Consider the following 18,195-nt stretch of genomic DNA (forward strand, 5'->3'; position numbering starts at 1 on the left):
ATATAGCTGGATTGCAAGTGGAAATATAAGTTGATATAACCATTTTTTAAGAGCACATGGTTTACCAAACTCCACTAGCAAAACATCTCTTAATTTTTGCCAACTCCACGAAGTGGAAGTAACGTCTCATGGGTTGTTTTAATATGCACTTCCCTGAGTACTATTTATTTAGGTTCATAACATTGTCATAGGTTAATGCACTTGGAGTTGTTTTTCTATGAACAGCCATCTAGTCCAGATGGATTAAAACCTCAAGGTAAAAAATAAAATTATAAAAATCTTAGAAACAAATTTAAGAGATTATATATAACCTGGGGATTACATGGGTCCTTTTAACTGAGTAAACCAGGAATATAAAAAGGAAAAGATGTTTTACTATAAAAAATTAAAGACTTACAATCTTTTACTATATAAAAAACACAAAGACAAATACTAGGTTAAGAAAAACATTTGGAACACACATGAGAAAGGATTAATAACTCAAATACATTAAGAGCACCTCCAGATTCATAAGAAATATAGACAGGCCAATATATAATATATATATATAAGCAATCATTGAAGACAACTTGTTAAATGAATAAAATATGAAATTTGGATGAAGGCTTTCACATGCCCTTTTTATTATGAATTTTCTTATAATTTCTAAGATTTAAGATGACCAACTACTTTTCTACATTCTTATAAAGTGTCTCTTCAGTGTGTATTTTCTGGTGATTGCTCCTGGATGTTTTCCCACATTCATAAAATATACAGTTTATAAGATTCTTGTTACTGTCTGAACGATGATTTGCTGTTCTCTATATTAACTGAATTTCTCTCTGATGTGTTCTTTGATGTACAGTAAGGCTGGAGCTACTCCTAAAGGCTTTTCCACATTCACTACATGTATAGGGTTTTTCTCCAGTGTGCATCCTCAGATGCACAATAAAGTCTGAGTTAGTTCTGAAGGCTTTTCCACATTCTTCACATCTATAGGGCCTCTCCCCGGTATGAATTCTCTGGTGCAGAGTTAGCTGTGATAGAGTAATACAACCTTTCCCACATTCTTTACACGTGTAGGGTTTTTCTCCAGTATGTGTCCTCCAATGAACTGTAAGGTATGAACCTCTCCTGAAGGCTTTTCCACAGACATCACATTTATAGGGTTTCTCTCCACTATGGATTTTCTGATGTTCTGTAACGTGTACCATCTGGCTAAATGCTTTGCCACAGTCATTACATTTAAATGGCTTCTCCCCGGTATGTGTCCTTTGATGGGTATTAAAGCCTGAGTTACTTGTGAAAACCTTCCCACATTCATTACATTTATAGGGTTTCTCTCCAGTATGCCTTCTCTGATGCACAGTAAGCTGTGATGTATTAGTGAAAGCTTTCTCACATTCATTACATTTATATGGTTTTTCTCCAGTGTGGGTCCTCTGATGTACAATAAGGTATGACTTAGTTCTGAAGGATTTTCCACAGTTGTAGCATGTGTAGGGTTTCACGCCAGTGTGAATTTTCTGGTGCTCCTTGAGATTTACCATTTTGGTAAATGCCCTCTCACAGTCAGCACATTTATATGGTTTCTCTCCAGTATGAATCCTCTGATGTACAGTTAAGTGTGATTTTATTCTGAAAGATTCCCCACATTCATTACAGAGATAAGGTTTCTCCTCAGTATGAATTCGCTGATGTATAATTAGAGATGAAGAACGCATGAAGGCCTTTCCACATTCATTACATTTATAAGGTTTCTCTCCTGTATGCATTCTATGGTGTACACTAAGGCATGAATAATTAATGAATGCTTTCCCGCATTCATTACATTTATAGGGTTTTTCTCCAGTATGAATCCTCTGATGTTCTGTGAAATTCGCTATACGATTGAATGCCTTCCCACATTCACTACACTCATAGGGTTTTTCCCCAGTGTGAGTTCTGATATGCACAATAAGACTGGAATTACTTCTGTAGGCTTTGCCACATTCATTACACCTAAAGGGCTTCTCTCCAGTATGAATTCTCTGATGAACATTAAAGATTGTGGTATTCTTGAAAGATTTCCCACACTCATTGCATTTATATGGTTTCTCTTCAGTATGGGTCTTCTGATGTACACCAAGATATGACTTATTCCTAAAGGCTTTCCCACAATCATTACATTTGTAAGGTTTCTCTCCATTGTGAGTTTCCTGATGTCTTGCAAGTTTTGATTTATCACTAAAAGCTTTCCCGCATTTACTACATTTATAGGGCTTCTCTCCAGTTTGAATTCTCTGGTGTTGATTAAGGCGCGCACACTGGCTAAAAGATTTTCCACAGACATTGCACTGATAAGGTTTCTCCTTAGTATGAATTCTCTGATGCACCATAAGTGATGAAGAAGCAATGAAAGCCTTTCCACATTCACTACATTTATAGGGTTTTTCTCCAGTGTGAATTTTTTTATGTTGACTAAGATAAGAAGGCTGGCTGAACATTTTCCCACATTCATTACATTCATAAGGTTTTTCTTTAGTGTGAGTTCTCTGATGTTGATTGAGTAATGACCTATAACGGAAGGCCTTTTCACATGTACTACATTTATAGGGTTTTTCTTTGTTATTGGGTTTTTTCTCTAAAGTGAGTTCTAAGGCAGGGCTTATGACTTTGCTGCTTTCTATATCCTTGCAAATTTCCTTCCTCAGATGGGTATCTGTGATCAAATCTAAACCCTCTGTAAAATTTCCATCATGTGTTTGGTATTTGCCACGGGGCTCTTCTGTGATAACTTCTGGTTCTGGAAGAACAGATCCAAACTCAAAGCCTTTCTGAATAGTGCGGATTTTCTTGTGTTTAACTGTTCTTTGGCCTACAGGACTCTGCTGACTATACTGCAGTCTCAGTATCCTGTCGCCCCATTTCCATAATCCTCCCATTCTGGGGTCCCATAGACCATTCTCTGTGAGTTTCTCTACAATGGCATCCTGTGATAAATGTTTTTTAGAAATATCCTCTGTTGGTATAGTATTCTTGGTTGTAGGTTTGGTCTCCAACTCTGGGAGGAAAAAAAAAAAAATCAAATGACTCCTATTTCCTAGGTTGACGAGATTGTACTAACAGGATAACAAAAGGGAAGCTTGAATTGACAATGAACATATATTTTTAACTGCTTGCAAATTGGCCTTGTTTTCTAGGAAGAACGGGGTAGGGTTAAGGGTGGCTGATTGAGCAAAGAACCATAGTAGTAATTCAAAGAGTTTTCTTCCTATTAAAAAAAATTTATTCCCGGTAACCCTTCTACAATCCAAGTTTCTCAAATATTTCTTCCTTTTCCCATTCCTTTTAGAGTCAAATTCTTTAGAGAGCTTCTTCAAAAGCTGTAACTACTTCCTTGATTCCCATTTACTCCACAAACCAGACATTCACCCCCAACAACACTTCCCACTTGTTCTCATTATTTGTTCACTAGCTTTTCTGTGAGGGCTTTCTCTGACATTTCCTTGTCAGAATAGCTTCTTCAAGTCTTTGTATGTATTTTTTTTTGCTCTCAATTTAGATTTTAAAAATTGTATTTATTTAAGTACAGTTTATTTATTATACAATGTTGTATTAATTACTGCTGTGCAGCAAAGTGATTCAGTTATATATTAATGTTATTTTTAAAAAAAATAAGAAAAAAAGAAATATAAAATAAAAAATATATAAAAAAAGAAAAAAAAGAAATAACATATTCTTTTCTGTATCTTTTTACAGAACATTTATGGAAGACACTGATTTTTCAGAAAGTAGGCTGAACTAGTCAAAATTAATATAGTTGTGAATATTACAAATAATGACAATTAATTTTATCAAGAGTAGTTCTGCAACCTTTTTATGGGTCTTAAGAAAATTTGACAGTTTCAAAATTTTCTTAAACAATTATACTGGGTGTTGGTGGTCTTATAATTTATTTGTATAAGCAAACTTAATATTTTACTTTTTAAAACACTTTCAAACTTCTTGAAAATTTTTAATTTATTTCCAAGTAATCACATCTAAATTAAAAAAAAATGGAATCAAAATCTGTGGTTAGTAAAATGGTTTTATGAAAAAAGAAATGGTTTGAGGATTTTAAAACTCAAGTTAAGTAGAAGTTTCAATGAATTCACAGGATGAGACACAGGTCTGAACTCAGGGTCACCAAAAAAGACCACTCTAGAACTCAAGGTCTAAAACCCAGATGATTTAAATATCTAAATGAATTAAGGTGACAGGATTTTTTTTAGGGAAAAAGAAAAATGGAGACAATATGACACCAGCATATCTGAATAAAAGAGAGTACTGAATAGTGTTCTTTAAGTAGAAGAAAAATAATCTTAGTTAAAAGGGTAAATATTGGTTAAATAGATAAATACTGTATTTTGATTCTCAACTGATTTATTCATATTCTCAATAAGTTAAGATCTTGGAAGAGTGGAGGGGGGTTCAGCAGGCTTGTAAGTGAAGAAAGTTAAATAATCAGTCAACAGGTTTAGCTTAAAAGAAATCAGTGATGATCCTTAAGAAAGCACTTTCAGGAAAATGAAAGAAGAGATATCAGATACATAGTAGTTAAACAAATGAGAAAAATATAAAGTTCATGGAGAGGAGAGAATTGAAAGAATGAAGAAGAAATGAAAGAACAATTACGAAAATCATGTTCCCAAGAAAATAAAATAGGATGGGATGGGGACTACAAGTACAGGGCAGAGATGAGGGAGAAGGAAAAGGAGAGAAAAAGGGCGAGAGGAAGAAAAGGCAGGAGGGAGGCATAAGGAGAGAGGATGAGATGGGGAGAATCTTTTCCTCTGAGACAGCTTTGAACAAAGATACCCCCCAGATATTTCAAATATTCTGCTCCATCCAAGACCTACTGACTTTAAATAAATCTCATCCTCCAGTTTCTTATTAACTCACCTGAAAAGGGGGTTCTTGAAATTTCTCTCACTACCACCCATGGTCCTTTTCCATCCTCCAAATGAGATATCATGTCTGGTTTGGAAATTGCAAGCCCTGCTCAGAGAAAAACGAATAGGATTTGATTGTGCCTATGAGCAAGAACCAGGGTCAACTGCTCTTTATCGCCTGTATGGAGTGGCTATGAGAAGTTCTAGAGGTGCGTTGTTCAAGGCAGCTGCCAAGAGCCACCTATGGCTACTTAACTCTGAATTTAAATTAGTTAAAATTATATACAATTTAAAATTCAGTTTTTCATTTTACTGGCCAGATTTCAAGTTCTCAGTAGCCACAGTGTCTACTGCTTGTCATACTGGACAGCACAGATGCAGCAAATTCCCATCACAGGAGAATATCCTACCGCACAGCAGTGTTGTCGAGAATTACCAAGGTACCTCAAAGAAGCTCTAGTCTGTAATCCTAGGTTTGGAAATAATCTGTTTAGAAAGAAAATAAACAGATTTGTTCATTCTTTCTAGAGGCACTGATGACTTTTACTCTGGAAATGACTGGAAAAAACTTTAGTCCTCAATCAGAGGGACTGTCAACACTCTCTAAGATTACAATGAAGTACATATTTCTTACTCTACAATTGGCAGACCATTGAGTTAAGAGCAAGAGACAGTATAACTCCTAACAATATGCACCTAAGACTGAGATTTTAATGCTTAAATTCTAACCCAAAATTCAGTTAAGTATTTTAGAGAATCTATTATCTTCAGTAAATCTGGTCCAGTGGCAGGTACATACGCACAGAGCTTATCCTTACCCAAGGAGACAAGATTCCTGTAATTCTCTAGCATCACATCCTTGTGCAGGTCCCTCTGTGTAGGGTCCATCAACCTCCATTCTTCCAATGTGAAGTCAACAGCCACATCTTTAAATGTCACTGATTCCTGAAATAAATACAGAGATCCCTCAGGGGACTATACAGTTAGACCTATTAGGTAGATTAATACATACAAAACTGGGGAAGAAAACTAGCAGTTTCCACCCAAATATTTCCTTCCTTAAAATCCTGCCTTATGCATATTATCAACTTTTTTTCAGTTCTATTCTATAAAATATGGCTTAATAAAATACATAGTTTATCATTCAGATTGCAGTTATAGAATATTATAAGCTGTCTGAGAAAGAAAAATAAGAAATCATGGGAACTTGAGGAGCTTTTTCGGTCAGGTTATAAAATATATGTATATGCATCTTGTAAAAAAAAAATCAAAGAATGAGCTATAAAATTGTTTTAATGGTTACCTATTAGAGGGAGGAGGAAATAGAGTGAAGAGAACCGGAACAGAAGCTAGATTTCCTTGAATATTTCCTGCCTTGTAGATTTGACTTTTGATCCATACAAATACTTTATATTATTATAAAAGAAAAACTAAATTTAAAAAAGCAATTCCTAAAAATTAAAAGTAAAATGAAATCAACTGGTAGCATACACTTTCATCAGAGAGGAACTATTTTGAGCATCTTTAAAAGACAATAATTTTTCTGTATATCTCTTGAGAGATATATTCTGAGGAGAAAAAGAATTGTAAAAAACAGCACATTTTCAGCAAATAATCCTATTGCTGGTGGCAGTGATGGAAATGCTAAGCTATTTTGTAACTGTGTGTGTGTGTTAGTTGCTCAGTTATGTCTGATTCTTTTGCCACCCCATGGACTGTAGCCCACCAGGCTCCTCTGTCCATGGAATTCCCCAGCAAGAATACTGGAGTGGGCTGCCATTTCCTACTCCAGGGGAATCTTCCCTACTCAGGGATCAAACCCAGGTCTTCTGCACTGCAGGCAGATTCTTTACCATCTGAGCCACAGCATTTACCCACATTGTGTGTGCAGTGTTGGATAAAGCAAATTAGAATACTAGTATCATTCAGAGCTAATAAATCTGACATGGGAGAAAGAACATATAGATTCAATATCAATGAGGTTATGTATCAGATCAGATCAGATCAGATCAGTCGCTCAGTCGTGTCCAACTCTTTGTGACCACATGAATTGCAGCACGCCAGGCCTCCCTGTCCATCACCAACTCCCGGAGTTCACTCAGACTCACGTCCATCGAGTCAGCGATGCCATCCAGCCATCTCATCCTCTGTCGTCCCCTTCTCCTCCTGCCCCCAATCCCTCCCAGCATCAGGGTCTTTTCCAATGAATCAACACTTCCCATGAGGTGGCCAAAGTACTGGAGTTTCAGCTTTAGCATCATTCCTTCCAAAGAAATCCCAGGGCTGATCTCCTTCAGAATGGACTGGTTGGATCTCCTTGCAGTCCAAGGGACTCTCAAGAGTCTTCTCCAACACCACAGTTCAAAAGCATCAATTCTTCGGCGCTCAGCCTTCTTCACAGTCCAACTCTCACATGCATAACATGACCACTGGAAAAACCATAGCCTTGACTAGACAGACTTTTGTTGGCAAAGTAATGTCTCTGCTTTTCAATATGGTGTCTAGGTTGGTCATAACTTTCCTTCCAAGGAGTAAGCGTCTTTTAATTTCATGGCTGCAGTCACCATCTGTAGTGATTTTGGAGCCCAGAAAAATAAAGTCAGCCACTGTTTCCACTGTTTCCCCATCTATTTCCCATGAAGTGGTGGGACCGGATGCCATGATCTTCGTTTTCTGAATGTTGAGCTTTAAGCCAACTTTTTCACTCTCCACTTTCATTTTCATCAAGAGGCTTTTTAGTTCCCCTTCACTTTCTGCCATAAGGGTGGTGTCATCTGCATATCTGAGGTTACTGATATTTCTCCGTGCAATCTTGATTCCAGCTTGTGTTTCTTCCAGTCCAGCATTTCTCATGATGTACTCTGCATGTAAGTTAAACAAACAGGGTGACAATATACAGCCTTGACAAACCCCTTTTCCTATTTGGAACCAGTCTGTTGTTCCATGTCCAGTTTTAACTGTTGCTTCCTGACCTGCATACAAAGTTCTCAAGAGGCAGATCAGCTGGTCTGGTATTCCCATCTCTTTCAGAATTTTCCACCGTTTATTGTGATCCACACAGTCAAAGGCTTTGGCATAGTCAATAAAGCAGAAATAGATGTTTTTCTGGAACTCTCTTGCTTTTTCTATGATCCAGCGGATGTTGGCAATTCGATCTCTGGTTCCTCTGCCTTTTCTAAAACCAGCTTGAATATCAGGAAGCTCATGGTTCACATATTGCTGAAGCCTGGCTTGGAGAATTTTGAGCATTACTTTACTAGCGTTATGAGATGAGTGCAATTGTATGGTAGTTTGAGCATTCTTTGGCATTGCCTTTCTTTGGGATTGGAATGAAAACTGACCTTTTCCAGTCCTGTGGCCACTGCTGAGTTTTCCAAATTTGCTGGCATATTGAGTGCAGCACTTTCACAGCATCATCTTTCAGGATTTGGAATAGCTCAACTGGAATTCCATCACCTCCACTAGTTTTGTTCGTAGTGATGCTTTCTAAGGCCCACTTGACTTCACATTCCAGGATGTCTGGCTTTAGGTCAGTGATCACACCATCGTGATTATCTGGGTCGTGAAGATCTTTTTTGTACAGTTCTTGTGTATTCTTGCCATCTCTTCTTAATATCTTCTGCTTCTGTTAGGTCCATACCATTTCTGTCCTTTATCGAGCTCATCTTTGCATGAAATGTTCCTTTGGTATCTCTGATTTTCTTGAAGAGATCCCTAGTCTTTCCCATTCTGTTGTTTTCCTCTATTTCTTTGCATTGATCGCTGAAGAAGGCTTTCTTATCTCTTCTTGCTATTCTTTGGAACTCTGCATTCAGATGTTTATATCTTTCCTTTTCTCCTTTGCTTTTCACTTCTCTTCTTTTCACAGCTATTTATAAGGCCTCCCCAGACAGCCATTTTGCTTTTTTGCATTTCTTTTCTATGAGAATGGTCTTGATCCCTGTCTCCTGTACAATGTCATGAACCTCATTCCATAGTTCATCAGGCACTCTATCTATTAGATCTAGGCCCTTAAATCTATTTCTCACTTCCACTGTATAATCATAAGGGATTTGATTTAGGTCATACCTGAATGGTCTAGTAGTTTTCCCTACTTTCTTCAATTTAAGTCTGAATTTGGCAATAAGGAGTTCATGGTCTGAGCCACAGTCAGCTCCTGGTCTTGTTTTTGCTGACTGTATAGAGCTTCTCCATCTTTGGCTGCAAAGAATATAATCAATCTGATTTCGGTGTTGACTATCTGGTGATGTCCATGTATAGAGTCTTCTCTTGTGTTGTTGGAAGACGGTGTTTGTTATGACCAGTGCATTTTCTTGGCAAAACTCTATTAGTCTTTGCCCTGCTTCATTCTGTATTCCAAGGCCAAATTTGCCTGTTACTCCAGGTGTTTCTTGACTTCCTACTTTTGCATTCCAGTCCCCTATAATGAAAAGGACATCTTTCTTGGGTGTTAGTTCTAAAAGGTCTTGTAGGTCTTCATAGAACCATTCAGCTTCAGCTTCTTCAGCGTTACTGGTTGGGGCATAGACTTGGATTACTGTGATACTGAATGGTTTGCCTTGGAAACAGAGATCATTCTGTCGTTTTTAAGATTGCATCCAAGTACTGCATTTCGGACTCTTTTGTTGACCATGATGGCCACTCCATTTCTTCTGAGGGATTCCTGCCTGCAGTAGTAGATATAATGGTCATCTGAGTTAAATTCACCCATTCCAGTCCATTTCAGTTTGCTGATTCCTAGAATGTTGACATTCACTCTTGCCATCTCTTGTTTGACCACTTCCAATTTGCCTTGATTCATGGACCTGACATTCCAGGTTTCTATGCAATATTGCTCTTTATAGCATCGGACCTTGCTTCTATCACCAGTCACATCCACAGCTGGGTATTGTTTTTGCTTTAGCTCCATCCCTTCATTCTTTCTGGAGTTATTTCTCCACTCATCTCCAGTAGCATATTGGGCACCTACTGACCTGGGGAGTTTCTCTTTCAGTATCCTATCATTTTGCCTTTTCATACTGTTCATGGGGTTCTCAAGGCAAGAATACTGAAGTGGTTTGCCATTCCCTTCTCCAGTGGACCACATTCTGTCAAATCTCCACCATGACCCGCCCGTCTTGGGTTGCCCCACAGGCATGGCTTAGTTTCATTGAGTTAGACAAGGCTGTGGTCCTAGTGTGATTAAACTGACTAGTTTTCTGTGAGTATGGTTTCAGTGTGTTTGCCCTCTGATGCCCTCTTGCAACACCTACCATCTTATTTGGCTTTCTCTTACCTTGGGCGTGGGGTATCTCTTCACGGCTGCTCCAGCAAAGCACAGCCATTGCTCCTTACCTTGGACGAGGGGTATCTCCTTACCGCCGCCCTTCCTGACCTTCAATGTGGGATAGCTCCTCTAGGCCCTCCTGCAGCCACGGCTCCGGGTAACTCCTCTCGTCGCTGCCCCTAGCCTTGGGCGTGGGTTGCTCCTCCCGGCCGCCGCCCCTGGCCTCGGGTGTGGGGGCGTGGGGTAGCTCCTCCAGTCCGCTGCCCCTGACCTCGGACGTGGGGTAACTTTTCTCGTCGCCGCCCCTGGCCTCGGGCGTGGGTAGCGCAGGCGGCTGCGACATGGCGTGCCATAGCGCGGCTGAGAGGAGCCATCCCACGTCCGAGGTCAGGCGCAGAAGCCGGGAGGACCCCATGCCCGAAGGGCGGCGGCCAAGAGGAGTTACCCCACGTCTGAGGTCAGGGGCAGCGGCCGAGAGTACCAGACTGCGACGGCGCAGGATCGGCCCAGAGGAGCTACCCTGCGTCCGAGGTCAGGGGGGGCGGCCGAGAGGGGTTACCCAGCGTCCGAGGTCAGGGGCGGCGGCCGGGAGGAGTTACCCCATGCCCCTAAGCCCGAGGCCAGGGGCGGTGGACGGGAGGAGCTACCCCACGCCCCCACGCCCGAGATTATGTATAAACTCTAGAAATTCAAAACTGAATTGGAAATATTGGTATAAACTCATTAAGTAGTTTAAGGAAAATATCCAGTCATACTTCCTAGCTTTGTCCACTGAAAAGGTCTAGAAACGATAACCAAAAAGGTACTTTTATGCAGTTTAGACTGTGACCTCTACAGATTCCACTAAACGAAACAAGGACCTCGAACTTTCTGTCATAATTAAAAGCAAGGAAACTCTCAAAGACTACCAGGACAATATGTAAGACATTGGAGACAACTTAAAGAAGCTCCCACTAGCCAAAGATGGGAAGACTTGAGCATCAATAAGAACAATAACTGTAATGGATTTTAAAAATATCTAATATATTTAAAATTATTATTTCATTAAAAAACTAAAAGGATACTCATTGATCAACTTTGGAGGATTCCTGGAGACTAGTAAATAAAGAGAGAGAATCAACCCTTGCCCTTCTTTTCCTATGCAAACATCCAGTTTGCACAGTAATAAGATGGAATCAGATAATTGACCCTCTGTAGGCAAGAAGTGAAGTATGTGACACAGGCTACTTTTTCATCAGGAATTATAACAAGACCACCTGTCAAATTAGGGCTGCCACCACTAAGAGAAACGAAATCTGTCAAATTGATGCTACTAGCCCTGGGGTTACTACACCGATCAAGCAAGACGGTATGCATGGTGAACCTGCAATGGTATTGGAACATTAAGAATTAGGGCAGTAAAAGAGGAGCTGTCACTTCATTCTCCTTAAGATACAATGCAAAGTATTACCTTTACCAATTCTGGCTCTTCTGCCTGAAGGTGAAGATCTTCCTCTGGCTGGAAAACTTGAGGACTCTGAGGGGACACAGGATAAGATCACTCCATGACTGGCTACCTGTTACAGACAGCACAGCCTCAACAAGCACCACCAGTCCACCGCAGATGTGGTGTATATACACCTCTTCTACTGTTTTATTTAGGGATGAAATTAAGGTCCATAGCAACATCCAGTCATAACTTTCTTCCATTTTGTTTGAGACGATGACACACAGAAGACTAAGAAAGATATAACTGTATAGATTTTAAAGGCTCTAACAAATAATCTATCAAAACAAAAATAAACATATAAGGGGTATTAGATGCCACATAATTCTTTTTCCTATGAGGATGAAGTCTGTTTCTCAAAAATTATCTATCTTACTCAAGAATAATATTCAAATGCTACTAACACCTGTTTTCTACAGTTGGAAAATCATTACCATGCCTGGGGGTTGGAGGGCATGTCTCCATACTCATTCAGGAAATATTTCAGGGACCTCTCACAACACTGTTTTCTTCCAAACCTTAAGACACTGTATACCTATAAGGACCTGATTTTATAAATTAAATGAAATTTTACTATACCTGCTAGTAGTACTTACTGATTTTGGATCTTGTGCCATTTAAAAAAATTAAGGCTAACAGAACTATTTTTAAATTTCATTGAGAAAAATGTCATCTTAGTTCTTCCAAGTTCTTATGTTAAAAATACAAATATTCAGCTTCTAGAAAATCAATGATGATGTGAGCTCAACTTCTGATAATTAGAGATGGGTTTGATCAGGCCTATACTAGACAAATACTTTAGATCTACTAATAAAGTGAAACACTTTGATTTTCATTTTATCTTTTCAAGGATTTGTCTTACGGACTATTTACATGTTATATATTTTTGCTATCAAGAATAAAAGATCACCACTACAGGTTATTATGAATCATTACTATAACAAATTATATTGGGACTACTTTTCTTCTGTCTCTCCTATTTAAAAAGTCACTTCTAAAAAACAGCTTTAATCACATTACTACCCACCTCAAACAGACCCAAACACTCACACATGCATGTATACACTTAAATGTCTTCAGAGAAACATGAAAAGATCTAAGAAACATGAAAATATCTAAATTTCAATCCTATATTTCTCAATTATCTATCTTGAATCACTAGCTCACTCACTGTTCTCTGCCTCAGAGCCTTGCCTTCTCATCTGAAGTATCCTCACAATTAATTTATGACAATTTAAATCCCACTTATAATTGGGTCACAGCTTAAATCTAACCATCTTCCTGAGCTTTCCATGACTGATTTAGCCCATACTAATATCCCATTTCTTTTCTTACATATCACTCATCAACTTTATCATACTGCTCAACAACTGTCATTCACCTAAAAAAATTATGTAACTGTTTCTTTTGTAAGCCTTACCTCAGTGAGACTGTAAGCTCCCTACAGCCAAGCACTGTGTCTTAAACATCTTCTTTCTCTCCATGTCATCTATTAAGCTTGATCACTTCTTAATGGGTAGAAAAGAGGAGAATACTAAGAGTGGGCACAAGGGGAATAGTCCCTATGAATTAAGGTGTGTGTATGTATGCATATGTGTACATATATTCTTTTTTCAGTTTCCTAAACAAAATTTTCCAATTGGAAAATACTCCATTCTACTATCGGATAAATAACTGAAATTTCCTGGGAACAACACAAAGTTAACATCATAAGTAAATTTCCCAGACTTTCTATCATATCTCAAGATAGTGCATATATTGTTTGCGAGATCTGGTGTCTTGATATTTGTTTCAATATGCATAGTTGAATCTCCCTATAGATTACAAGCTTTACTATGATGAACCCAATTTTCATGGATCAAACAATTTGATTCAGTTACCAAAAGGGGTATGGGTGAGGTAGAGAAGTCACACAACTTTGGGAAAAGCAGGCGTGCTCTCAAACCAGGACAGTAGGTCAGATCAGAGGAGGTTTCCCCAACTTACCAGAGGTCCAACTGAAAAAACTACAGCAGCCATAATCTCTTCCTCTGGGTTCCCCTCTCTGGAAAAAGGGAGTCCTGCAAAGACAAATCTAAGAAAGAGAAATAAGCCATGAATACCAATCTTGCCTTGGAAATCTCAGATGTACTAAGGTGAAATCTTGACATCACAAGTAAGTATGACCTCTCTAAAAATTACAAGTTAACCCCCAAGATCAGTGAGGGAATACTATTCTTACTAGTGTAGCTCTTAATACTACTAAATGCAGTCACTGCTAGCAGATCAAACATGGTACAAGCAGCTTTTAAACTACTTTCTCAATGACCTTCACATCACCCAATGGAAACTACATTCCCATTTCACATATGAGAAAATCGAGGCTTAGAAAAATTAAACCATTTTACACAATGCCATGTAGGATTCCAAATCAATCTACTTATAATGCCCACACTTTTTCCATTACATCAACTTGCTGTGTGTTGTGAAAGAAAACAATTCAATCTTTCCTTGCTACAATCACCTCCTTACCTAACAATGAAATAATCTAATAATCTCTTTTTTCCTGTCTTTCCTATGAAGAGTCAATTCGCTAACAGTTTCACAGACCTCAGCTTCATGTAAAAAGAACACCACAACTCCAAACTTAAAGATATTAGAAACCTTGACATGCTTCTCTCAATCTCACATTTAAATAGATCTTTTATCTATCCTTTCTATATCAAGCAAAACCAAACAATAAGGAGCAGGATAGTAATAACGATATAAGACAAACTGGAATCCAGTGCACAAAGCACTGAGCAGTGGTCCTCTTATACTGAAAATGTTATATGCCTAATAAAGGCTTTACACTGTGGAGAAGCAAAGTGGCAGAGATCTTGTTCAGATACCCGAGGCACTGATTCTGCTTTTTGTCTTTGGTTAAAGATATGGCCTTGTTGATGCTGAGTTTGGTTTGAAAACAAGAGCTTGAGGTTTGAAAACATTTTCTTAACAAATGCATAGTTGCGGAATGATGCTGCAAGGCATATAAAAGGGCAAGAGCACAGAGAGAATTGAGTTTTCCAAATCTTGTGAAATTCTACTTTTGAATAAGAGCTTCCCGGGCAGTTTGACATTCTCACCACTCAGCAGAGCTTTGGAGGCCCAAAGGGATCTATGCTGAATTATGCTGAATATGTCCCTCCTTTACATGTATAATATACTTTCACTAAGAATCCACATCTGAGACTTCCCTGGTGGCTCAGTGGTAAAGAATCCACCTGGCAATGCACGAGACACAGGTTTGATTCCTGATCCAGGAAGATGCCACATACCACGGAGAAACTAAGCCCGTGCACCACAACTACTGAGCCCATGTTCTAGAGCCTGGGAGCCACAACTACTGAAGCCCGAGAGCCCTAGATGCTATGCTCTGCCACGAGAAGCCACCATAATCAGATGCCTGCGCCCCACAACCGGAGAGTAGCCCCTGCTCGCCACACTAGAGAAAAACTCGCACAGCAATGAAGATCCAGCAAAGCCAAAAATAAATAATAAACCAACTTTGAAAAAAGTGTGTTGTGCGTCTATACACTAATAATGAACTACCACAGAGAAATTTAAGAATCAATCTCATTTACAATTGCTTAAAAAAGAAATACTTAGGAATTTAACCAAGAAAGTGACAAACCTGCATACATTGAAAACTTGAAGACATTAAGTGGAAAGATGTTCCCTGCTCAAAGCCTGGAAGAATTATTGTTGTTAAAAATGTCCATACTACTTAAAGTAATCTATAGATTAGATTCAAAATCCATCAAAATTCCCAAGGCATTTTTCACAGAATTGAGACAAATAATATTAAAATTTGTACAGAACCACAAAAGAGCCCAAACTGCCAAAGCAAGTTTGAGAAATAACAAGGCTGGAGGTATCATGCTTCCTGATTTCAAACTATGTCACTAAGCTATAGTAATGAAAACAGTATGATATTGCGAAAGATGCAGATTAATGGAAAAGATCAGAGTACAGAAATAAACCCATACACAAACGGGCAATTAATTTATAACAAAGGAGCCAAGAATATACAACAGGGAAAGAACAGTCTCTTCAAAAAATAGTGTTGGGAAAACTGGACAGTGACCTGCAAAAGCATGAAACTGGACTACTAACTTACTCCACATTAAAAAAGATTAAGTCTAACTGAATTAGGTACCATAAGATCTCATTTAAATGTGGAATCTAAAAACAAAACAAAACACCCTAGACTGCCAGATACAGAGAACAGATTGATGGTTTGGGAGGCGTGGTGGGGGGTGGTAACTGCGAAGTTGGTAAAGGTGGTCAAAAGGTACAAACTTCCAGGTACAAAATAAGTAAGTCCAAGGGACTTCCCTGGCAATCCAGTGATTAAGACATGGCACTTCCACTGCAGGGGTACGGGTTCCAATCCTGGTTGGGGAACTAAGTTCCTACAAGCTGCATGAAACGGCCAAGAAAATTAAATAAATAAAATAAAATAAGCAACCAGGGTTGCAACGCATAGCACCATGACTAGAGTTAATAATACTGCATTCTGGGAATTCCCTGGGATCCAGTGGTTAGATCTCCCGGCTTTCACTGCCCTGGCCCAGGTCAAGCTCTGGTCGGGGAACTAAGGTCTTCCAAGTTTGAATAAGCTTCGGGAGTTGGTGATGGACAGGGAGGCCTGGCGTGCTGCAGTCCACGGGGTCGCAAAGAGTCGGACACGACTGAGCGACTGAACTGAACTGAAGTTGCCCCAGCAACAAAAACAAACAGACAAAAAAAACCTGTGCTGCGTATCTGGAAGTTGCGCCGGCAGGAAAAGCTGCCTCCGCTTCCCAAAGGCAGGAGGGGGACACCTGTCAGGTTCCCGCTATCGAACCCCAGTACTTCCACGCTGCCAAACCTAGGACGGAGAGATGCTCCTTCTTCCAACCCGTCTGCTCCCCTCAAAGCCCTTCTCGGCCCACTCTTCCTCATTCCAGGCGCGGCCGCGGGAAGAGGGGAGGGTCCAGTCGCGCCCCCGCCCAGCCCGGCTCCCTCTCCCAGAGCCTCCAGGTCGCAGCCTTCTGAGGTAGCCCGACCCCGGCAGTCTCTGAGGTGGGCGGGTCAGCTCCAGGCCCGAGGCCCCACCGGAAGCGGCCCCGCCCCCGACGCCGCCGGGAGCCGAGAGCCAAGGGAGGGGTGAGGGGGACCCAGCCAGGCGCCTGGGCAACTAATACCTGGCGGCCGCCCGAGGACAAGGCGCTCTCAGAGCAGGGCGTGAGCGCTTCCAGCAATGGCGCCGGCGGCGGGAGCGGCCGCGGACGGCAGTGCGCCTGCGCAGCCGGCGGGGACCACGGCGCCCAGAATCCTCCGCGCCGCCGCCCTGCTCTGGCAAGTCCTTTCTGCTTTGGTGTGGGAGTTGGCATCGTAGACAGTTTGTGGACCTAAGAAGTTTGGTCACATTGAGAGATCACGACTGTGTGTCGAGCAGTAAAACTAGTGATACAAAGAATGACACAGCCCTTGCCTCTGAGCACTTCCATTTGACTAAAGAAATAAAGCCACTGAGAGAACAGTGTGCGAGTCGCTGTCATGTCACTCTTGCGACCCCATGGACTGTAGCCTACTAGGCTCCTCTGTCCATGGGATTCTCTAGGCAAGAACACTGGAGTGGGTTGCCGTGTCCTCTACCAGAGGATCTTCCCAACTCAGGGATGGAACCTAGATTTCCTCCATGGCAGGCAGACTGTACCATCTGAGCCACAAGGGAAGCCTCAAACGTGAACGTCAGTCGTGTCCGACTCTGCGACCCCATAGACTGTAGCCTACCAGACTCCTCTGTCTGGGATTTTCCAGGCAATAGTACTGGAGTGGGGTGCCATTTCCTTTTCCAAGGGATCTTCCCAACCCAGGGATTGAACCCGGGTCTCCCGCATTGTAGACAGACGCTTTACCGTCTGAGCCATCAGGGAAGTCCAAACCCACACGCGCGCGGGGGTTGGGGGGTTAGGGGTGGGGGAATTGGGGATTGCGTATCTACCTGTATCTGCCTCATTCAGTTTCTTGGCCGAAAAATCGTAATGGCTTCATTTTAATTTCTGGATCTTTGAATTTTTCCTTGGCTCATCCTAATAATAAGTGTTGATATTATTAAAGCACGTTTTCTTTCCTTTGCCTCAGTTCCACGGTTTTGATGCCCAAAGGCCATATTTCCACATTGGGTCACACAGAATCCTCAAGGTTTCTAGAGCAGCTTCCCTCAAGGATGAGACTGTTAACTCTAATACCAGCCCCCGCCCCCCGCCCCTTTTTGCCCCAGCAGTTTCTGGCGTCTTAGCTCCCCGACCAGGGCTTGAACCCTGGGCCCACAGTACTTAATCTTGGAGTCCTCCTGATGACTGTTTTTCATGAAATGGAAATAAGATTGCAAAGTCTTATTATAATTTGTATTATTTGCCTTAATTACAAAATGTATTCAAGTGCCTTATTTGAAGTATAACATACAGCAAAAAGGACAGAAATCATAACTCTACTGCTTAGTGATTTATTACCAAGTGATGAAATTAAAAGACGCTTACTCC

At 40.5% G+C, this 18,195-nt stretch overlaps 1 protein-coding gene across 1 annotated transcript; it reads right to left on the reverse strand.

The window, feature by feature from the left end:
* Positions 1 to 367: 367 nt before the first annotated feature.
* On the reverse strand, positions 368 to 17,073 carry ZNF624 (zinc finger protein 624). The gene is made up of 6 exons (XM_055576451.1): positions 16,852 to 17,073; positions 13,631 to 13,718; positions 11,609 to 11,674; positions 5,711 to 5,837; positions 4,903 to 4,998; positions 368 to 3,022 (listed from the first exon to the last, which is right to left on the reverse strand). Exons 2-6 carry the CDS (start codon positions 13,661 to 13,663, stop codon positions 801 to 803), a joined length of 2,544 nt encoding a protein of 847 aa, XP_055432426.1. The 5' UTR covers positions 13,664 to 13,718; positions 16,852 to 17,073; the 3' UTR covers positions 368 to 800.
* Positions 17,074 to 18,195: the final 1,122 nt, after the last annotated feature.

Source organism: Bubalus kerabau, chromosome 4 (genome assembly GCF_029407905.1).
Source record: "Bubalus kerabau isolate K-KA32 ecotype Philippines breed swamp buffalo chromosome 4, PCC_UOA_SB_1v2, whole genome shotgun sequence".
In the NCBI taxonomy this organism is placed as follows: domain Eukaryota; kingdom Metazoa; phylum Chordata; class Mammalia; order Artiodactyla; family Bovidae; genus Bubalus; species Bubalus kerabau.